This window comes from Passer domesticus, chromosome 9 (assembly GCF_036417665.1).
Source record: "Passer domesticus isolate bPasDom1 chromosome 9, bPasDom1.hap1, whole genome shotgun sequence".
NCBI classification, from domain to species: Eukaryota; Metazoa; Chordata; class Aves; order Passeriformes; family Passeridae; genus Passer; species Passer domesticus.
The window spans coordinates 16,349,082-16,372,512 of record NC_087482.1 but is presented as its reverse complement, the minus strand read 5'-3'; the positions used below and the strand labels follow the sequence as shown (position 1 = coordinate 16,372,512).

Below are 23,431 nucleotides of genomic sequence, written 5' to 3'. Positions count from 1 at the left end.
TGAAAGAAGCAGTAGATGTGACATTTTTACTGTAGTAATATTTTAATGTATGGTATTTTTAGGAACAACACTTTAAAATCATAGGACTCCATTAGAACATGGAAGATGTCACCTTGTGCTGCAGCAGAACTTACAGCGGGGGAAAAAGGGAGTTTAGGGAATAGTGACCAATGATTTGTCCTGTGAGAATAAATCCCTGGGCACTGCATAAAAATGGGACTTGCCTGACTTCCTAAACTCTCCTGTCATCAGGCACTGGCAATTACACACTCTTGATACAACACCAATGGTAAGTATACAATTTCTTGTGATGTCTTTTTGCCCTGAAATGAACTGAACTCAAGCTTTTCAGGAAGGAATTTATTGAAATGTACCTTTAAAGTTGAGCTGACTCACTAACTTGACAGGGATTAAAAAGTAAAAGCTGAAAGATAGTCCAGACACAAACCTGGCACACGCATCAGAGTAGGAAGATCAGGATGGGCACCTGAAGAATAGGACTATGAACTATTTGGTCAACTAGGCTGGTTTAGGAACCCAGTGATGTGACAGGGGCAGTTCAAACCCTGGCACAGGAATCTGTGCTCTCAGAAGAAGTTCATGTTTAAGTCATACAGATTGCAGGAATATGAATCTGGAATATGAAATCAGGAATAGGTGATTATAATTACACACTCCAATTCAGGACAACATTTAATCACTTGCAGGTACTTAAACACTTTCTTGACTAAATGCAAACTGTTGTTTCCTGCATTAGGGATTATAACTTAAGGTCATGGCTGGGATTTCAGATCTAAGTGATAGCAAGTAGGTCTCAGATGAAGGTCTAGAAGAGGGATTTAGATGCTAAAAGAGCTTTTAAAATCTGAGCCTAAAAGGAGAAAGCATTTCCTTGATAAATATGAAACTATAAACATGAGCAGTGTGTAAAGCTTACAGGTTGGACTCTTTCTTGAATATGATCCTCTCTGGAAGAAAGTGGACTTTAGCTGGAGGAAACCTGTGGCTCACCAAGCCAGTTAAGGTGAATTCTCAGGAGAGATATCTGCAATTGGCAGTGCTTCCTGCAGAACACCCAAATCCCCCCCATTCCTCTCCAGCCCTACCTTGCAGCATTAGTTCTGGCCAAATCCAGACCCTGCTCACAAACTCTGTGTGGCACCTGGCAAGGGGGAAAACTGTTCACTGGAGTGGTGACTGAAACGCAGCCAGACTTCAACAGGGCGGGTAACAGCAACTGAAACCCAGCCAGACTTAAGCAACAGGACAAGTGACACTTTTGTCAAGTGACAGAACCCTGTGTGTTCCCAGCTGTCCCTCCCTCTCCCCGCCTCAGCCAACCCATCTCTTCCCCTCAACAAAAGCAACAAGAGCAGTGGACTATTACATTTGTGACCAACTTTCTGACTTCTGCAAGCATTTATTTATGCTGTGGCAAAAGTGGGGTTTAGTTGGCTAGTGGTTTTTCTTTCAGATTCCCACTCTATTTTCTTGTGGGTTTAGGAACGTTTCAGCTTCTCTCCTCTATCACCTGTTCTGTCAGTGAAGAAGCAATGAAGTCACAGCAATTTCAAACCACTGGCCAGAAGTTGTCCTTGTGTGCTTTTCCCCAATTCCTAGGACAAGCTGAAGAGCTTTTATATGAAATGGAGACTCAGCCATCTGATTACAGATGGCTTGGGATGGGACCTAAGGACCAGGAAAGGCAGCAAAAAAAGTAAGTGTGCTGGAAATGGTTTCTGAAGGACTGTAAGCAATTTGTTTTGAGGCTTTCTTGAAGCATTACCATGCTGAGTTCTGTCGTTGTGTGTCTGAAGAGTAACTTCAGCTCTCTGTAGATCTGCACCCTGACTTTTGCCTGGAAGACTCCCACATCTCCTAAAGACCCCTACCAAGAAAATGCATGAGCAGCTTCTCATTTCCCTCTGGCCAGATTTCACAAGGTGTTTTGGAGACATCTAATAAGCCCCAGCCAGAGATTCTCAAACTCACTTGTGCCCCAAGCCAGTGATTTTATAGGCACTTTTTGTCAGACTCCAACCTACCTGTAGTGCTGCAGTTGTGATTCCAGCTGCTGGATGTGTATTTGCAGATGTGGCACCTCGTTAGCTCTCACTTCCAGCTCCTTCACTTTGCCAAGACTGTTCAGGACAGCCTGTCTGGCCTCTTCCACCTTCCTCCTCATCTCTGCCTGCTCCCTCTTCAGGTGACAGTTGCAATCTTCCAGGCTGACCAGAGCTTCCTGAGAGCTCTCCAGCTCCTTCTCCAGCTCCTGACTGAACAGGATGGCTTCTTCAACCTCCCCATCCCCGGAGCTCCGGATGAGCTCCATCTCCTCCAGGACACTTTGGAGATACTTGGACTGGGAGTGCTTCTGTGTTAACGCTCTCTTCCTCCCTGTGAAGCAGGATCCTTCTTCTCTATGGCTGGCACGGCTCTTCCGCAGTCCCACCTGTAATGACCAGGAGCACAAAGCAGGGAGAAATTGATGGGGTTTACTGAAGACTGAAAGTGGCTGGACTGTGCTTTGTTTTTGTTTTTGTTTTTTTTTAGTTTTTTTTTTTTTTAATCACATAGAGTTGATCAGCAACTAAAGCTACTTGACCTCTGCCAGATACAGAGACAAGAAAACAATCTCTGGAAAGTATTTTTTAATACCTAGCTATGCATTTAATTTTCAAACTACACACTATCATGTTATTGCACAAGTTTCTGTATAGCTTTAATGTCATTACTGTGGTCTCTAATCAGGAGTTAAGTAGTCTTCTGAAAAAGATATTTCCAATGAAGTTGTGTTCATGAGAAAGGAGCAGGGAGCAGCTGGGAGTGTTCTGGAGCTCTCCTCTTTGTCGTTTTCATTGTTCCTGGGACCTCTGACTGGTGACTTGGTGATGGAGAAGGAAGACTCGCTCACCATATGATGATCGACAAGTCTCATCTTTATTCCCGAATCACCGATTATTATACACCCTTTAATTAGCTCATGCATAGTGCAAAATCCCAGCTCACCATTGGCTAACTAGCTATCAGCTATCTACGTGCTGTTTTTGGTATAACTATCACCACTTTCCCAGGCTATCCCGCTCCACCACCTGTGTCTGTGCATTACTTCATCCGTGGGCCAAGGACACAGTTTAATTGGGATAGCAACTCCCCTCATTCTCTATCTCGGTGAAATTAATCTCACTGTGAGCTTTAGCTCGGAGCCAGCTTGTTACAAAGCTCTCAACATTTCCCCCGTTTTCTTTTTGGGCTAGAAGTGTTGTTTTCCAAGCCTTTTCTATCGTCTGACTCACCATTCTTTGTATGCAATTAAGCAAGCATGGTAATACAAGCATTAACAATACTATCACACCTAATATCCCTATAGCATACATGATCATTGTTCTCAGCCAAGGGCCCAGTCCCAGGCTCTTTAACCATCCTTCTGATCCCAATCCATCATCCTCTTTCAGGGCATGTAACCCTTTCTGGAGCTCTTTAATTTTTGCATGTATTGATACAGAATGATCCAATAAATTCATACAACACATGCCCTCAAATTCCTCACAACCATGGCCTTGAGCTAATAATAAGAAATCGATTGCTGCTCTATTCTGCAATACTGCGTGATTTACACTTTGTACATCTTGAGACAGCATGTCCAATACCTGGGAGGTGGCGTTCAGCTCGTCTTTGGCCCAGCAGCCTAATTGCTTGGCCAAATTCATGGCCTTAATCGCTGCCCCTCCAGGTAAAAGTGTGGCTACTACTACCTGTTTCAGCTCGCTCCAGAATGTGGGTTGCCCTATTTGGCAGTCCCTCTGGAGCAAAAAGAACAGGACTTAAGTTGCTTGATGCAGTCGTCTAGTGCCTCCTCAACTCCACAGTCTTTTTTAATCAGTCCAACAATGGATGTCTGTGTGAGGGCCACAAGCTTTCGACAGCGCGAAGCTATTATGTGAGTACGTACTTGCTTTTCTACTCGCTCACACAAGGTCTTAAGTTGCCAAGTAACATATGCCAAAATAATTTGCTCCGGGGCTTCATATAAGCCTAACGATCCTCCCAAATCAAGCCCTGTAAAATCCCTTAGTGCTCGCTGCCACAAGTTCTGCAAGTTCCAGGAGAATCGGCAGCTTGGGCACCAGTTCTGCCGAACGGTCGATTGCTCCAACCAAAACACCTTATTACAGCCTCCACAGTCTAGCACGATCCATGCAGCACATTTATTGTCCCCACAGTCCAAGCATGGCTGTGATTGAGGGGCTTTTACTTCTACCGTAAGGTCCTGACACCACTCGATCCAATCGTCAGGAAGATGAATGCAGGCACGTCACGTGTCGTTAGAGTAGGGCTGGAGGCATTGCAAATAGGGTCGCAATATCAGCGTCAGTTTGTTGTGCACCCTCTCTTTGTCCTCCGGTGACAAGGCCGTGACGGTCCTCAGCATCTGGTACAGCTCGAGTCCACTTCGCGGGGATCCACAAGGGTCCTGTTGGAGAGGAAACACAAAGATATCCCCTCCCCCAGTATAGTACCCTGGCAGCTACTCCTGCTACATAAAGGGAGTCAGTCACAATATTCAAAGGACCTTTTAAATTCATCATTGCCCATACTACAGCTAAAAGTTCCAATGTCTGTAGACTGTCCCTGGCATCTGCATCTAACAAATGTTGTCACCACTGTCTTTGCTGTTTCCATGTCACGGCTGCTCTCCTGGACTTTTTACCAGCGTCCGTAAAGGCCGTGATAGCCCCCCTTAATGGTGACAGACTCCGAATGGGCTTTGTTATCCAGTCCCATTCTGTCATCCACTGGAGGGGACTAGGATGCAGTTTCCCAGTCTCCACGACAGCTCCAGCTCCTAAAAGGGCTTCCTGGAGCTCCCCAGAGTTCACCAAATACCAGTCAAGCGTGTCCTTTTTAATGGGCAATCGTATTGTGGAAGGCTCTGCTCCTGTAACTTGGATTGCCCTAAAACATCCTTTCTTTATGAGGGATGCAATCATTTCAATTTTCAGTCTCACAGTTTTCTGTTGCTGTAGCGGTGGAGAGAGCCACTCCAATACCCTGAGCTCCCCCGTTTTCTTTTCAAGCTGAGACAGGGCACCTGTTAAAACACAAACAAATCCCACATCCCTGCAGGACTGAAGAATCTTCTCAAAATCTTGGAGGTGAAAAATGGGTCCTGGTTTCATTTTGCAATGTTACATAAAGAAATGTTAAAATAAAAGTAATTAGGAATTAATTTAGATAATACACACAGTCAACAACACATACAAAATAAAAAAATTACTAAACACTGTAACACTGAACTCTTATCCCAGAGTCTGCGACAGCTGACAAACTTTAAAATGACAGAGAATTGGAGAAACCATGTCTGGATTCATGTTTCTCCAAATCACCTCTGAAAATGGCTCAGCTGTCATAGATGGTCAAATTGCCAAGTCAAAAGGACTTGAATACTTTTTGATGCAGAAAACATCTGGGTTGATTGTCAGTCACTCCATCCAAATAGAGCTAGAGCTTGGCCAGAGCCCAAACTCTAATTGGTGAGTGTCACTTAACACATTTTTTAAACAGGGCTTTTAAAAACAACTGTTATAAACAAGAAACCTTAGGGTTACAAACCAATCAAACCAGCAAATAATTGAATCCTTCTGAAGTTTCTGTCAAGACAGAGATTTTCCAAACACAGCAAACTTCTTGAATTCTCTGCTGGAGTATTCCTGTAATAATAATTAAAAGAACTACAAAACTGGCAATTTGGATAAAAACCCTCAGAAACATCAAAATAGTTAGGAAATAAAAAGACAGGATCCTGAAGAGACACGTGTCTTGTAGGTGATCACACAAAAAAATAGAAAAACACATGAAAGCTGGCTGTAAATACTGCAACAATATCTTAATAATAATTCTTATCACAAAAATCTGAAAACTCCTTAACAAGAAGTGCTTGAAGGGGTTAAGACAACCTTCCCAAAGTATTCATCTAGTATTAACAACAGTCACTATCTATCAGCATTACTTACAAAAACTAAAAATAACAAAGATTATAAACTTAATATCAATAATTCTTAAAACTTTGAATCTTGGATAGATATTTTAAAACAAAACTGAAAAAGATGACAGATAATCTTAAACACAAATAATTTCACTTAAATTAAGGATAGTCAAAATAATTAGCACATTTACATCCATTTATCTAATGCCATCTCTTAATGAATAGAAGAAAGCAAAGACTATAAAGCCCATAGTATACAGAAATATTACAGTTTAAATCTTCTCATATGTAGTCCAAACAGAAACTAGGAAGTTTACTTAGACTCTGCCCCCCTAAAAGGTTGTTCTTGCCTCAGGCAAGGGAAAGGAAATGAAGTCATCAAACTCAAAGCCATCAAACCCAAATACTCAATCACTTTTAGAAAAGCAAACACATTTACAAAAAAAACTGGTAAACAAACTGTAAAGTCTGTGGAACAGTTGGGTGAAATGCCCCGTATAACATCTGGATGAAGCACTGTGTGAATTTTCAGAAGTTTTCTATCCTGATCTTGAAGGAAATTCCTGACCTGTTTTTTCTCAGACACTTGTTTGAATTGCTGCGATGGGCTGTCTGCTGTGGTTGCTAGGCAGCTGTGACAGGGCGGTGCTTTGAGGAATGTCTGCCCGCGCCCGTCTCCTGTGTGCTCCGGCAGAGCCTCAGTCTGCGCTATCCCGGGGGTGCGGAAAGGAACGCTCTCGCCCGGACCCGCGCAGCCCCGATCTCCTTTGGGCTCCGCTCGGCCTGGATCTCCGCTCGGGCTGGTTCCCCCTGGCTCTGCGCCAACACCCGCAGCCAGCGGGAGCACGTCCCACACCGCTGGTGCTTTTGTGCGCTTGCAAAAAGTGAAAAAGCCCTCCTAGTTCCAGCTTTCGGGTTTCGCGTTACTGGTGCGCGTCCACCGCCGCTAGCACCTATTCGGCTGCCGCGTCTCGCTTTGGCCGGCTTGGCCCTGGCCGGCACTTCCCTCACGATCTGTGCGCTTTCCCCACGGACAGCTGCCGTGCGAGTTTTTGTCACCGCGTGTGTCACTGGACCCGCGGTGCGCGTAACCACCGCCGGCACCGAGTACGCCGCCTCCGCAGCGCTCCGTCCGTTCCGCCGCCGCAGCACCGGGAGCGCCGCCGGCATACGCGTTTTCGCCTCCACGTCTGCCCCGGGCTGTCCCGCGGTGCGCGTAACCGCCCTCCTGGTCCCGAACTTACGCCACTCTGTTAGCTCATGGACCGTATGGGGGTTGAAAAACAACCCTGTAGCGTACCCGTAATCTAACAACTGTGGGAGCTCTCTCTGCAAGTCCATGTCTTTAATCTGCCGCTTTTTTAAAAAGCAAATAAATAAATCATATGCTGCTTGCCTTTCCATTTCTAATCAGCGCTGTTGCAAGGCTTACAGACTTCGGCAGCACGTAGGCTAGGACTATATTTATAGCTCCTAGGGCCGCGACCCGCAGATGTCGTTTGCCGTCCCCCCCCTTGCTTCAGAAGGACCCGCTCCTACTTCCCCATCCGTGGCAGCCGTGTCTGTCCGTAGTCGTCGACGTCGGGGTCACCATTTGATGGAGAAGGAAGACTTGCTCACCATATGATGATCGACAAGTCTCGTCTTTATTCCCGAATTACCGATTATTATACACCTTTTAATTAGCTCATGCATAGTGCAAAATCCCAGCTCACCATTGGCTAACTAGCTATCAGCTATTTACGTGCTATTTTGGTATAACTACTTATTACTTTCCCAGGCTGTTTTTCTCCACCACCTGCTCGGTGCATTACTTCATCCGCGGGCCAAGGACACAGTTTAATTGGAAGGCAGCTCCCCTCATTTTCTATCTTGGTCAAATTAATCTCACTGTGAGCTTTAGCTCGGAGCTAGCTTGTTACAAAGCTCTCAACACAGAACATATTTTCATTCTGAGTATCTTTCTGTAAATGAACATTCTGTCTCAACCAGGAGGTATTTTTGACCAGCTGTTAAAACTTCAGAAGTACACCTAGAAAAGAGGCAAAGACAGTTTCCTGAAACATCTGCCTTTTATTAAAAGTCCATCATATGGGTCAAAAGAAGGGTGAAAAAACCAAATCAGTCCTTTTACTTCTTCAGTATGTGATTTCACAGATACTTTTAATTTCATTTTAAAGAAAAAAAGGAAAGTAGCATGTACAGGGAGAACAATCCAATAGGAAATACTAAATCTGTACCTGTTTGTGTGTCAACTCACCCGCAAATGGTGAGTTAAAAGTAAAAGATCATTTGTAGCATTTGAAATGTCTTCAAGTAGCCTTTACACTCAGCAAAACTTTGGTCACAAGTGGATAAGGTGATCATGGGATCTGTTCCATGAAAAAAAAATATCCCCTTAGATTTTTTTTTTTCCCTACTGTTTTTGATATATATTGCATATTGTGCCTTAAGGGCAGCAGCTACATAAAGATATCTCTCAGTATTTGTTCAGTATTTGACAGTTAGGCTGTTCCAATGTACCTTAGGGATTTTTATTCTAATTTTATGCTGTCAGACTTTTATTTCTCTGACTTTGTATCCTCTGTGGTAATATTACTAAAAGCTTTCCGGTTTTGTGGGTATTTTTATTAAAAGAAAAGTAATTGTATTAATCAGAGCTTAGTTTTTCTTGCCTTTTTCTTCCAGATTATCCCAATGGCATTCGGCTCACGTCAGCTGTTCCAGGAGCAGATATCAAAGTACTCATAAATTTCAATGCACCAAATCCTCAGGACAGGAAGAAGTTTACAGATGATTTGAGGGAATCAATTGCAGAAGTTCAAGAAATGGAAAAGCACAGAATAGAGTGTAAGTACAAAGGTACATATAATGGAGCATTTTCCAGCTAATCAAAATAATAAAAAGTAATATTACCCTTGGAAAATTTAAATTTTAAATTAAAAATTACCATTAATAAAAAGTATAAGAGTATAACACATTAGAACTCTGTAAAAGTTCAAAATAATGTGGGTTTTTCTGTGACTTTATCTTGAGAAGAAGGAAAAAGCCAATAATGCCTTAAGCCCCGGCTGAGTTCATTGACTACTATTTACTGCAGTGTAGCTGCAGTGGAATTCATCTTGGACAAGCTGCAAATAACAATGGGCAGAGGAGAGCTGGGTCTGTGATTTGTAGCATAAATTACAGGAAGAATTTTAGGGATAATTTGGACAGAAGAGAGCTGGGTCTGTGATTTGTAGTATAAATTACTGCAGGAATTTTTAGGGATAATGTGGAGAAGAAAGATGGATCCGTGATTTGTACTATAAATTCCTGTAAGAATTTTAGGGATAATGTGGACAGAGGAGAGCTGGCTCTGTGATTTGCATCACAAATTACAGCAGGAATTTTAAGGGCAATTTACCTCACACTGAAATTCCCAATGATGGCTCTTCCAATAAGCTTCATTGAATTTTTCTTCATTTCCGGGTTGCAATTCCTGTGGTCAGTAAGGAAGTCATGGTCCAAACCGATACATTTTGCTGGTAGTCCCGTGAGTGTCTGAAGATGAAATTTTATCCCATTTTCCCAAAAGAGAAATCCAGCTGTGGGTAGAGGGGTGAAACTCCCTGTGGGACGTTCTGGGTTGTTTCATGCCCACAAACACCCCTGTAAAAGCCCCCGTGTGTGTTGCAGCCGAGCTGGAGAAGCAGAAGGGGGTGGTGCGTCCCAGCATGTCGCAGTGCTCCAGCCTGAAGAAGGACTCCGGGAACGGAACCCTGCCCCGGGCGTGCCTGGACGACAGCTACGCCGGCGGCGAGGGGCTGAAGCGGAGCGCGCTCAGCTCCTCCCTGCGCGACCTGTCCGAAGCAGGTAAGAGCTGCCTCTCCTCCCCGGCTCGCTGCATGCCTCCACAAATAGCAGTAGTGGAATCTTACACTTCCAAGTAGCTCCTTACTCCCCCCTCCTCGGCTCGTGGTTAATTTCTGTTTGTTTTGGGTTTTTTTTTTTTTACCTTTGTTCTGTTAAGCGGCTGCTGTTTGAAAGTATTAAAGCCGTTGTAGGTTGCTATAGAAACTTTTAAAGGACAGTGAAGACAGAGGAAAAATTGTAAGTTTTTAATAAAACAGAAGTGACTGACTTGTGCTAGGAGCAATTCACTTGGTTTTCCTTTCTTTTTTTTTCATTGCCTTTGCTTTTTCCCCCTCATAGACTAGGCCTGGAAAGGGAAGGAAAGCTCCTGGTCTCTGTGTGACGAGCGCTTTCTGTGTACTCTGTGCTCAAGTGTACCTGTGTCACCACCTCGATGAATGAAACTGAGTGAAGCCCTACTAAATTCTCTCTAGAGCTGTGTAACACCAGTGTGCCCCTGATGCTCTTTTCTGGTTCTGTAACTCAGACACAGTTCCTAATTCTTGCAAAAAGAGGTTGTTGTGAAGTACTCTTTGCAACAGAACCAAAGAAGCCCTATTGGACAAGGATGCTGATAACCCACAAAGCCACTGATGTGTCTTAAGTTTTATTAACTGGTTAAAGACTGGAAAGCAGTGGTGATACAATTTGTTAGCCAAAGCAAGCCAGGGGAAGTTGGGCATGTTTTTATTTGATGGTTTGCCTCACACCTGGCATAGCCATGTAATCTTTCAGTGTTAAAGATTCCTGTCACTGACAAAAACTCTTATCTGAACACCATGTCCACTATTCAGAAAGTACTTCCATAGATAGTAGCAACTCCATTTTTTTTAGTTATTTGGTTTTTAGTTCATAGGCTGTGTTGCATACTCTGCTTTGTTCTTTCAATTGCAGTGATGATGTCCAGTGTAGTCATAATTTCAATATTCTGTATATCTTTGGTAGTAGACACTACTTACCTATTTCCTTTTTTTTTAACTAAAGAGGAGACATTAGCTATGCTGCAATAAATAAAATTGTTGTAAACTGAAATGATAGCCTGTGTTTTGTGGGTATATGTATGTGCATACAAATATGTAGAGAGTGAGCTCTTTCAATTCTTTTCTTCTCTGTTTAGGCTTTCATACTCACATCTCCATGTGCTTCATTAAAAAGACTTAGGCCCTTGATCCAAAATCAGGCTGAAGTTGACTATTGGTGCTTGCTTGGCTCCAGCGGATTTTAGATCAAGCCCTAGTCTTCACCACTCTTATCTCTCAGATTTGAAGATACTTCATCTTTTTCTGTTGTTTTGGTTTTATTTCATTAGAATGAGAACTACCATATTGTTAATATGTGAGTTCAGTGGGTATCTGTACCCCTAAATGTGATTTCTGATTAATTTTTTCATTCCATTAGAATTACTCATCCCTCTCTTTCAAACACTGCCATGTATTTGAATTCATATTATGGGTTTAATTCAACAAACCAACATTTGTAATCACAAACACATTTCACAGGGCATGCCTACAACTGGCATGCTTCTTACTGAAAATAACCTTTTTCCATGACAAAAAGTAGAAATCACTCACAGACTGCAGGGTTTATCAATGAGTTTGTTAAACCCAACTAAACTTAATTTTAACCTGAAATAACTGAGAATTATGGAGAGCTTCTGTTTGGTCTTGTGCAGTGCAACTGACTTGAGAAACAACCAGCCTGTTATTTGCTGTGTTATTTGGTGGAATGACTTAAGGGAGATGATCCATATCATTCTGCCTTCTCTCAGGGAATAGCTTGCATGTGAGGCTAATTTTATTTTTAATGTGGGAGAAGTGATCCACAGAAAAGCAAAGAAATCTCTTTCAGTTAGGAAGATACTGCCCCTCAGTGATTATCCCATATTAAATTGCTTCTCTAAAACAGGCCTGAGTTAGGTTCCCTCAAATCCTTCTGTGGATGAAGCACAGGATGAACAAGGAGGAGGAACAGGAGTGTGTGGGCCTGTAGGAAAGTAGATTTTTAGAGAGACCTTTCTACCTTGAATCAAAAATAAATCTAACAAACAAGAGAAAATGGCCTGATTTCATATTTATGCAGGAAGGCAGGTAAATGTCCAGTGAACATTGCAAACTCAAAATTTTAACTGTTTATTCAGTGAAGGGAAATGTGACTGAACAGCATTTGGCTGCACAGGTACTTGACAGAACTATTTAGGAAAAAAATCCATTGCTGTCCCCCAGACATCCCAGTAAATGGAGGCTGTGGAAATTACTAAATTTCTCTGAGTGACAATTCAGCAGCTTCTGAGATCTAGCAAATACCCTGACTGATTCTGCCTCCTAGGCTGGGCATGCACAGAAAAGCAGGATGTGTCCATCAGGTATCCTTTCCTGAGAGTGTTTCCATGCCTTGGCCACAGCAGCTCAACTCCCAGCTGTGGGAAGGATGTGCTGAGGATCTCTTCACTGGGAGATGCTGTTGTTCCTTGTGCCTTGACAGTTCTTTCCATGGAATATAAAACAGAATGTGACATCCAAGTGTTCCAAGATGCGAATATGTCAAAAATATTTAGGGCTTTATTTTTCTCTAAAGATAAATGTATAATTTTTATTGCACATTCTTGAGCTGGAAGAACTGAATTTATTTTTTCCAGACCTTGAAATTCTTAATTTATACAAAAATATTAGAGCCAGGCAAATTTTAATGAATCTAAAGCTGAGTTTTATGAGTTTACAGAAAGATGGGAAAAGTGTGATGTCCCCTCATGGCCACTGTTCCACAGGAAGAATGATTTGGTCACTAAAGCAGAGCAGAAAGAGTTGGACTGGCTGTGTTTCCCATTCTGTTTCTCCCAGAAACAGTCCCATTGCACTGATTTTAGGTTCTTCAATTTGAATTCCAGCCACTTTGAATTGCTGGGGGACCCAGTGCTTTTACATTGAGTTTACAGAGGAATTCAAACTTTATTCCCACATCACTAATCTGTAAGGTGGGAGTAGTATTTACACACTGAACTGGTTTAAAAATTGCAGTTTTCTTGTTTGCCCCAGTACTCCACAACTGGCACAGCCAGGTAGTACTGACCAGGTGAGGGTGGTGCAGTGGTTCCTGTTACTGAGAGCTGGGCTTGTCTAAAACAGCCACAGGCCAAAAAAGATTACTGCAAAATCAAAACAAAACCAAAGGTATTTCCAGGATTAAAATAGTTCTGTTTCAGTGTGAAATCTTAAGATTGTACCTGTTTCACACAGAAACAAGCTGAAAATGTAAAGGTGGCAAACAGTACTTTCCCCCTCAAAAGTGGTCTCTCCAGTCATTGGAGAGAGTAATTTAACTTAAAACTTTTTTCCAAGCTTTCTCCCCCAAGACACTCAAAGACAAATCATAATACTAAATCATAATATCAAATCATTGATAGTCTTTAGCTATCAGTTATCTCACTGGCCCAGAAGAGTTTCAAGAACTACAGAGCAGGAGTGAGAAATATTTCCATGTACTGAGCTGATCTGTAGCCTAAACTGTGAGATCACCACACATCCTGTGATGTGTCCTGCACACATCCATTCTGCAAGGTGCAGTGGCCTTTATTAATGAAGCTCAATATTCTTTTGGCATGGTTAAGTTTGTAAAAATCTTGTAATCACTTCATATCTCTACTATAAATTTGAAATGTTCTTGGCCCTATATAGTGCATGTTCATATATGAGGCATACACTTGTGTAAGTTCAAGATATTTCTTGCAAGGAATATTCATATCTAACAGATAAGGTTAAATTAATTGAAAATTTATTTTTATAAATTAAAGTCCACTCTAACAGCCTTAAAATATTAAAGTAAGCTTAATATATTAAGCAAAACTAATCTTCAGATTTGATAAATACCACCTTGCTTTGTACCACAGCTACTAATTATCCTGCCAGTACATGCTTGGGTGCAGTTCTAGTTTAGAATTTCCCTGAGATGCATGTGAAGGCTGGAGCTCCAGGGAGGCATTTCTGCGATGGGATGCTATCCCAAAGACCAGGGAACAGTCTGGAAGAAACACACATTGGCAGGGGGAATGCTCCAGGGGATTTACTGAGTAAACCCACCACACTGCATGTCAGCACAGAATCGGGATCAATTTGTTTTTAAGAAAAAGAACTAAGCCTCTGTACGGCAGTAGTGCCTATCTGAGGGAAATTACAGGCATTTAAGGTGGATTTTTCTGTTGGTTCTTGGCTTTGCAAGTACTACTTTGCCCTGGAGTTATTCTGAGCAAAATTCCATCTGTCGCTCTCTGTCCGTATTTACTGTGTCCGTGGTTATTTGATCAGACTGTGACTCCTGCCATATGCAAAAGGCATTGGATTGTTGTGTTTTCCTTCATTTTTGGCCACGTTTAATGCCCCGTGTCAGCTCTCAGTCTTATTTGCAACCCTGACTGCTAAGTTCCGAGGTGGCTGCCGCAGTGTGTTTGCATCAGCAAGCAAGAGGGGTTGGAGTGTTAATCAGTACTAATCCCGTTATCAGAGCAGAAAAATATCAAACCTGACTAGGAGTCAACATAAGGGATGAACAAACCCAGTTTTTCTTGGGGGACTCATAAGATAGTAGAGTTTGGCTGAGGCTAAAACTGCAGCAGGAGATGAAGCAGTGAGCTTTTGACAAAGAGCCCATCCAGGGAAATTGTTCCAAATCCCAATGAATTTCTCAAGTCAAACACAACACCTTGACCACAAACGCCTTCCCCTCAATTTAATGTCACTGCAGAGGGGTTGTACTGGGGAGCAACTCTTTTTAAGAGGGGAGAATGTTCCAGTAGCCTGGAACTGTAGCTCTTACAAGAAACTTGTTTCAGGGCAGTGTTCTGTGACCAACCAGGTCAATACTAAGCTTATAAATCCAGCAGGTAGTAGTTTTTGGTCATCCTGATCCTTTGGGTAGTCTGAATTGCCCTATGAGCAGTTCCACTGCTCTCTAGTTCTGATCACAGGTGCTTTTGGGGTGTCTGTGATGAGGGTACATCATTAATTGGTTAAGTGATGCTGAAATCCTCACATTCTCTGCCAAAACTACCTCTCAGTGTAGAAAACTCTGAATGCAGCCAATGCAGGGTGGAGACTGATATTTGGCCTTGCAGGAAAACAAGGAGAGAGTGCTGAGAAAGCTTTGGTTTCGAAAGCCCTGCAGATTTTAGGGAAGCTCTGAGCACCAGGAGGGCTCCTCAAAGCTCAGCTTTGTTTCTGCACCCTGCCAGGAAAGTATTCTGAAACTTTGCAAAGCAAAGCTCCACAAGTTATCTTCTAAAAATATCTATTTCCACTGCAGCCAGGTGCTATTTTCTCTGCTGTGAAGTGAGAAAGAAAATCTGAGATCCTGTGTCCTATCCAGCCACTGAGGTCTTCTGGCTCTTTAGGCAAACTGTCTGGAGTTTCACGTGTGGGTTTAGGCAAAAGTTTTTGCAGTTTGAGACTGTTGGAGTACAAATCCAACATGCTTAAAGATAAAGCACTGCACAGCTAAACAAACAAAATCTAGCCATAATGTCAAGACAGATTCCAGATTTACTGATCAAAAATTAAGTTTAGTTTTTCTTTTAAACCTCATGAAAGAATATTGTATGAAATCCACTGAGGTTCAAAGCTGAAATTGAAATTATAAATTCGATAAAATGATAAAACCGATGAAGTGATAAAACGGATTAATTGATAAAACCGATGGCCCTCACAGTGCCCCACACTGAAGTTCAGAATATTTCAATGTTAAATTTTGCATTTAAGTTAATGCCACCCCACAATTATATCTCAATATTTAAAGAAAAAAAAACCTCCATGGCCGATTAGCTTCCAGTAAACCAAACCCTTTAAAATCATTGCTGCTCAGCATCACAAGCGCAGCACTAAACCCAGCTGCCCAAACACCTCTACGTCAAAAGTTGTGCAAATTACCAACAAAATAATCACCCCCCGCTCGTGTGAGCCGATCCCCAGCACCAGCAGCTCTCCAAATTTCCACTGATCCCCTAGAAACGCAGGCAGGTGCAGGGAGTTGCTGTCCCTGCTGGCCCTGAAGCTGTGGGGCTGTGGGGCCGCGGCTCCTGGCGCCGGTCGTGTCGCAGTCTCTAATCTCTGCTGTTGCATGTCCTGGGCAGGCAAGCGTGGGCGACGCAGCAGTGCAGGATCGCTAGACAGCAATATGGAAGTAAGTAGGAAGTTCCTGATGTCTAGCTGGATGTGATGATGTGCATTTCAAACCTTTCTTTTATATACATACATATTTTTTTGCTCTTTTTTCTTCTAACATATATATATATATACACATATATATAACCTGCCTGCCACGAGTAAAATGCATGCCTAGGCTATTCACTCTGTATTCTTCCAGCTTACAAAGCACTGACAGCTTGTTTTAGAGCAATGCCATTTTTGGTTTGAGCTAACCTTGTTCCCTTTGTTCCTGCCAGCATGGTTAAATGGATATGATGTGTCCTTTTGCCACCATTTCAGTCTGGTCCCAGCTTAAAAGCCCACCTTGCTCTTTGTTACCAAGTAGACTGTTCTTGCTGTTTGATATTTAGCTACAACTATTGAGTGTCATGCTCAACCATCCCCATTGCTTATTTTCGAGTTCAATTGCTAAATGTATGCAGTCATGACACCATGGAATTGCACAGATAGGGCATGGGAGGAAAAAAAAATTATTCAGATAGGTGAATTCAATGTGGATTTCATGAGATTTCGTTCATCTTCAAACCATTTATATATACTGTTCATGTCTCTGAATTCAGCTTGCAGATTTTTTCTTTTTTCTTTTTTTTTTCTTTTTTCTTTTTTCTTTTTTTTTTTTTTTTGTGTTTGCTTTAGGTAGATTACAGTTTAAATCTAGCATACTTTGCCTAACTACTCTTGTGTCCCATAACTCTTTAAAAATACAAACCCTCAACTTCAGCAACTAAATTCCAGGCTAAATAATAGAGAATGTTGGACCATAGGTCAGAAAAATATAAGCACATAGAAATGTTAGTGGCAAAAATGGTATGGTTCCATTTAACACAAAATGCAGAGGTAGGCCTGAGAAGCAGCACTGTCATATATAGTAGTGGAAAACTGCTATAAATAAATATTTAAATACCATTTTAAAATCTGAGCTGTAACTGTAATATTTGCTGCTGTATGTTTAACTATTTAGGTTGCATTTAATCTAGCGCTTTTTTTTTTGTGGTAAAAAAGCAAGTATGGTATTTTTTGCAGTATTTTAAAATGTATTTTGCCTTTAAAAACACACTTGTAGGTCTTATATCATGTTACATTTCCGTGACATTTTTTTTTTTTAATTTGAAGTCATATCACTTTATGTCAAAATATTGAGAGAAAATCACCCAATGCTTAACATCCTCTAAGAAGGGCATGAGTGCCCCACTGGCCACTTAGGGAAGGTGGAGATAAAATTTCCCCTAGAGCTCTCTAACATAATCCACCCATGTTAACTCTAAAGGAGGAGTTTGTGGGTCAGTGTGAACTTTTTCTTCTTTTTTTTTTTTTATTTTTTTTTTCCCTTTCCGAACATTTCAAGATATTTTTTTTTTAATTTTTATTTTCGATTAATTTCTTTTTAGGGGTCCATCATTAGCAGTCCTCACATGCGCCGAAGAGCTACATCAACCCGAGAGTGTCCATCTCGCCCTCACCAGACTATGCCCAACTCCTCCTCACTCCTAGGGTCCCTGTTCGGTAGCAAGAGGGGCAAGCCCCCCTCGCAGAGCCACGCGGCCGCGCAGACCCCGCACCACGCGGAGGGCGCGGCCGCCGCGCCGCACCCGCACCACGCGCAGTTCTGCCACCAGAACCCGCCGCCCTACCACCACCACCACCACTACCACCCGCCCCCGCACCCGCACCCGCACCAGTACCACCAGCACGGGCACGGCCACGGGCACGGCCCCTACCTGCCGCACGCCCCGCACCACGGCCCGCACCACGGCCCGCACCACCACGGGCCGCCCCCGCCGCCCGCCGCCGCCAGCACCAAGCCCAAACACAGCGGCATCAGCACCATAGTCTAGGCCTAAAGACCCTCCTCGTGACTCTAGTTCCAAACCCAGCTGCAAAGGCACTTAGAGGAAGCAACAAAATCACACCGTCAGTTTTTACCCAGGCCGTTTAATGAGCTTAAAGGCTTGCTGTTACTAAATAAAATAATTCCAGTTAGCCCAGGCCATACTGGTTTTACTTATCTACTGGATAGATGTTCACCACCATCTGGTTAGTTCTTATTTCCAAACTTGCCTTGACAACGTGCTGCTTGCTGAATCTGAGGAAAGCTACCTTTTACACCAAACCCCTGGACAATTTTACACACATAATGAAAAGCTAGCCTATGGAAAAAAAACAGGGAAAAAAGTCAGACAGAACCAAGTGTTGCATTCTTGCTCTTTTACTCTCAATGGGCAAAAAAAATAAGTAGACCTGATATGGTTGATGAAAGTACGTAAGTAAACTTTATATAATATAAATATATACATATAAATATATATATATATATATATATATATATATATACTGTATAGTTAACATTTGTGCTTGGAAAGAAATTTTTTCAGTCCACAAAACTAGCAATATAGACTTTACAAGGAATTCCACTTACTTGATAGGACAGTATAATAGATGAATAGCATATGAAAGTAGACCAAAACCATTAAACGTTAGAAACCAATTTCAAACATTTCAGTATTTTCGTCACAAGTCCCCTGGACTTGTTAAGATTTCTAAGCAATCATTACTAAATGTGCCAAGTAACATAGCATTTAAATGTTATAGTCCAATACTGCTTTGTATAAATCCTTATTTTATTAACACGATGATATCATACGTAATCAGTATTAGAGCTGCTCTGCTATTTCAGGTAAGCAAACTCGTTAAGATGCAGTAATTATTCCGTAGCAATGGAGGGTGCCCACCTACCAGGGGGCACCTCCGAGCATTGGTCACACAAGTTCTTAGACACTTTAAAGGCTGTGATAACTGTGAATTTACATGATCCACATTTCTTTTGTAAGCATATGGATTGAACGAGCACATGGGAAGAGTTCCGCCAGGTGCATGTAAACACTGCAAAAACATTCATCTCAAACATGAAAATGGCAAACCTCCATCCTTCTCAGCTACTTTGGTTCCTGTTTACCATAATTGCTCATTTTTACCCCCAGCGAAGCTGAATTCTAGTCCAGAGTGTTTCCAGTGGAAGTGCTCTAAAACTTGAAGGTTTGCTTTAGAATTTAGTATAGGGTTTTTTTATATATATATATATATATATATTAAAAAAAATTCAAAATCTGTAATTCCATGTAGCCATGTGCTAGCAATGAAGTGGCTTTACCATTTTTACTCATCACATTTGTTAGTTTGAAACACCCAGCACTCAGCAGGCTGAGTTTATGCTCAAACGTTCACTTCCATAGTCCAGTTAGTTGCAAGACATCACATAAAAATAGGCTGTGCTGTTGTTGCTTATGTGTTGTAACCAAACAATTTGCAAATTTCTCTACAATTTGTATCCCGAAATCCTGTACAAAGTTATCCATGGCACCTACTTTGTAGTTTCAGCACTTTGAGCCACTGCAAGGACTTAACACCTAAACAGTAGAGACAAAGGAATCACAACTGCAAAACTGTACCAGCCTAAAAGCAAACCTTGAAGAGGATGAGCAAAAAGTTCCAGTGAGAGATGGGTAAAAGTAATCACAGCTCCAACCAGTCGGGTTTCTGTGTAACAGAAAACAAACAGTAATAAAAGCGTCCCAAATCGGGAGGACATGGGAGCAACAGAGTGACTTGTCCTGTTGGCTTGCTCATGGCATCTCTAGCGTGGGGAGGATGGGAGAGGTTCAGTCATTTTTTCCCTTTCATACCATGGATACCACAATACCAGCAGAACTGCAAACTGAGCACTTTGTTCACCTCCACAGAGAGCAAATACAGCAATCTAGAGTTTAGCCTTTTGTTTCCAGCAGTCCACGTTTGTTTCACACATGTGCAATATGTTTTCCCCTTCTGCTCCTTCTCCTCAGAATGATCTCCATGAAAAGAAAACAAGTGATTATTATTCTTTTTCTGTGTCACTCATTCTATTCTAAATTCTGCGGCTTACCTTAAGAGGGCTCACCTGGGTCCCCTGAGGCTCTGTTCCTTGCAGTTTAAAAAATATATACTGTTCTTATAAGGGAAAGTAGAACTGTCTGCATGTCATCTAATGTTATTAGTGTGAGGCTACACTCTACATATTGTATAATTGCAAAATATATCAGTGTTACTGTTGATATTAGTTGAAGTAAAGTGATAACATGTTTCAATATGTAGACTTTTCTTCATACATCTGTACCAATAGTAGAGTCTAACTGTAATTTATAGGTTGTTCCAGAAAAGATGAAGAACCATTTAGGTGCAAACATCTCTGAGAAACTGCATCTTTTAATTAAAACAGAGGTAAGAAAGCTCCTCTTCACTGGGTGATGGAGTCTGTACTTGTTTCAGATGCAGAGGCATAATGGAAGTAAAATTCTGTAGATGGAATAAAGGCAGAATATGCAGTAGCAGTGGAGAGGAAAATCTGACTCACTGTGTTGATTAACGCTGAAGGTGTTAAATCTCCCAGATCTGCATTTGCTTTGTGTTTAAAAAACCCTTTCATTCATTTAAATTAGAGTTACATATATTCTGTGCTTAAACAGTGAGCCACAGTTTAATGCCTGCCCACTGATTTTCCATGTGCAGTCAATGTATTTGTGAACCAAAGTGTTGAGGAGATGTCACAAACGTGCATGCACAGAAACATTTCCACATGGTTCCATGGACACTGGGGAGGAGAATGTGCCTGCCCTGGGCCTGCAGGGAGTGTGAAATCACAGATCACTTGGAGGCTGGTTAGAAACCAAAACTGGTAACCTGAGAGCACGGGATTTGGAAACTCTGTTCTTGCTCTTTCAAGCCAAGGAGGAGAAACAGTGGACTTTACTTTTTTTTTTTCCTAGTTTTGTTCTGTTTTGTTTCTTAGACTATGTGTTTCTATGTACTCCAACCAAACAAAAGTGTCTTGGTGTCAGCACAAGTCTCCAGACCTTTGCTGCTTGTATAGGGTCATAGTAAAACCTCTCTGACTCCATCCTTGATCAACAGTTGCTTAGAGCAGTGTGGGTCGTGCCTAGAATAGGAGAATTCCAGCACTTAACACTGCCTGGGGTTAAGAAAATGAATTAAAATGAATTCTTCAGCCTGTAGACAGGAATAGAATGGAGAGGGTTTTTTATCAGATACCATTGCCAATTACAAACTGGTACAGAACTGCATAGACTGACCGTGATTCTCTCTTCCCATAAACGATGTGGCAAAGCAGTAATGCTGATTTGGACAAATGAAAGGGAAACGTAAAGAATGAAGGTGTGGCAACAACAAAAAAAATCTTTTCTGGGACAACAATCAAATATATATTTGGGGTTTTTATTTTTTTAAGTTAAGAATGAAATGTAAAACAATGTAAAGAAACAAAAAATCAAAGTTCATCCTAATATAATGTGCGCCTTGTATTGCTAAAAAAAAGAGTCTAACATACAGTGTAGAATGATTTTCCCATCATGTACTGCATGCAGCAGAAGCCTCTTGTTTCTTGATAAAATGAGCTGAAAGACAGTCAGCAGATATTGAAACACTGAATCTGTAGATGTTGACTTGCTGTTCCATATGAAGCTGTGTGTTTTCTGCAGTTAAGCATGCATTTTGCTGTTCCCTTGTAAAATACCATCGCACTTCTTGACTGAAAAATGGATTCTCGTGTATATATTTCAAAGAAAAGTGGAACCAATAACAAGATTCAATTTGGAAAAGAGAAAAGGGGGTGGTGAAAATGGGACCAGTAGGGGGAAGAGAGAATTATCTAAATTGTACATAGTGTGTAAATTAGCATTACTATAAGTCTGCAGTCACTTTGAGGTTGCCTATCTCCTGCTAGGAACTTAAATCAGCTTTGAGTTGTATTAAACTGTTAGAATTAGGTCTTGAATGCAGACTCTTAAAGACTTCAAAAATCATTATGCTTACAAGAAGCTTCTGTTCTGGGGAGGCTCGAGACCCCTTTTGTAACTCTGGGGAAGAAAGGAGTGCTTTCATTTTAATATGCATTCTGTTTGTAAGTAGTAACAGACCCTATTGATGTAAAACTATAACTGTGATCATGTGGAGAAATCAAATAAATCATTTAAAACTCTTTGTTTCTCATTTAATGCAATCCAAGAGCTTCAACTCTTCATATTTGAAATGAAGGAAATTCCTTCCAATGGTATCCTGGCCCTGCTGAGGCAGTGGGATTTGTGCTGCTCACTTCAGAGGGGCCAGGAACTGAGGATCAGGTGGAGGAGGTGGTGAGTGGAGTCTGTGACCCGTCCTCACTCAGCTTGGTGGGGTAGTGCTGAAATAAATTGAGTTCTAGAGTCACTAAAGAGCAATGAATCCAACAGCCAGATGTGCAGCCAGGGAGAGAGTGACTCCAGCACCCAGATGTGCAGACAGGGAAGCACGGCAGAGGTCCTGGTGGACAATTCCTAAACCCTCGAGCCCCGGAGAGTGCTGGCAGCTTTGAGACCTTCTGTCCCAGGGGCTGTGTGTCCAGCTGACCCCAGGCAGCCTCAGGAGCTCCTGTCCAGGGCACTTGTGCCCTGCCTGGGCAGGGCCCCGTTTGTCCTTTCCAGGGTCAAGTCCTGGGCTGCTCCGTGGAACCCCCAGGAGCTGGCAGTGCCTCGTGGCCACGGGCAGGGAGCCCCGGACCCCTCAGCCCAGCACCGAGTAAGTACTGCCCAGTTACTCCTTGTCCTCTGTTTGTGTGTCTCAGTTTCCAGCCCTGAAGGATCCTTTGCCACACGTGACCTTCCCAGTGTTTGAATTGCAGTTACACTTTGACAATCACCTGTGGATATTCCATTGTACCCTGAACTTGGTGCATTTCCAGCCTTTCCAGGAGATTGTAGTGTGTTCTGGAAAGCCTGGCCAAGCTAATGCTCAGCTGTCAGTTAAACTAAACACTATGTTTGCTTCTGTTTTCTACAAATTATAGGACATTCTTGAATTATTTTGTGGGAATAGTCAACTATGACCTCTTTCTGGAGGGCTGTAATTTCAGGATGCGCATCTTCACCATTTTTTTTTTTTGGTAGGTAAGTACCCACTTACCATCATCCTCTGTGCCACTCTGAGCTGTGGGAGCCCTTTGAAGGTGACCAGCGAAACATCCTCTAGTGGAAGTAGAAGAATTTGCAGAGCTGTTCTTCACTGATGCTTCTATTCCTGGTTTAGAAATTAGGATTTGTAGAACTTTAGCAGATTTTGAGAAGACAAGAGGTTTGCACGTGGCAGTGCACTCACAGATTGTGGGAATGAGTCGTCATGCAATAAACAACTTCTCAAGCTCTTCTAAATAGCAACTTTTTAAAAACAGGTTCTTTCCCAAGAATTTTTGCCTTTTTTTTTTTTTGTTGAAATAAAGAAATGCAAGATTAAAAGGACAGAAAAACAAAATAAAGATCTTCAAATGTTTTATCTGTAT

The 23,431-nt window shown here is 42.0% G+C and overlaps 1 protein-coding gene across 2 annotated transcripts; it reads left to right on the top strand.

Annotated features, from left to right (window-relative positions):
* Positions 1-8,405: 8,405 nt before the first annotated feature.
* On the top strand, positions 8,406-20,252 carry LOC135307695 (IQ motif and SEC7 domain-containing protein 2-like). 2 transcript variants are annotated; one of them, XM_064432109.1, is made up of 4 exons: positions 8,406-8,848; positions 9,665-9,841; positions 15,996-16,045; positions 17,460-20,252. In XM_064432109.1, the coding sequence occupies exons 1-4, from the start codon at positions 8,815-8,817 to the stop codon at positions 17,904-17,906; spliced, it is 708 nt and encodes a 235-aa protein (XP_064288179.1). In that variant the 5' UTR covers positions 8,406-8,814; the 3' UTR covers positions 17,907-20,252. The 2 variants fall into 2 exon arrangements, with proteins under 2 accessions (XP_064288179.1, XP_064288180.1); XM_064432110.1 differs by having other exon boundaries at positions 8,407-8,836.
* Positions 20,253-23,431: the final 3,179 nt, after the last annotated feature.

Excerpts from the sequence above, each read along its gene's own strand:
- LOC135307695 (XM_064432109.1), top strand. The coding sequence starts at position 8,815 with ATGGAAAAGCACAGAATAGAGTGTAAGTACAAAG. Across the intron at positions 8,849-9,664 it reads AATAGAGTGTAAGTACAAAG|CCGAGCTGGAGAAGCAGAAG; the intron begins GTACATATAATG and ends TGTGTGTTGCAG. Across the intron at positions 16,046-17,459 it reads CGCTAGACAGCAATATGGAA|GGGTCCATCATTAGCAGTCC; the intron begins GTAAGTAGGAAG and ends ATTTCTTTTTAG.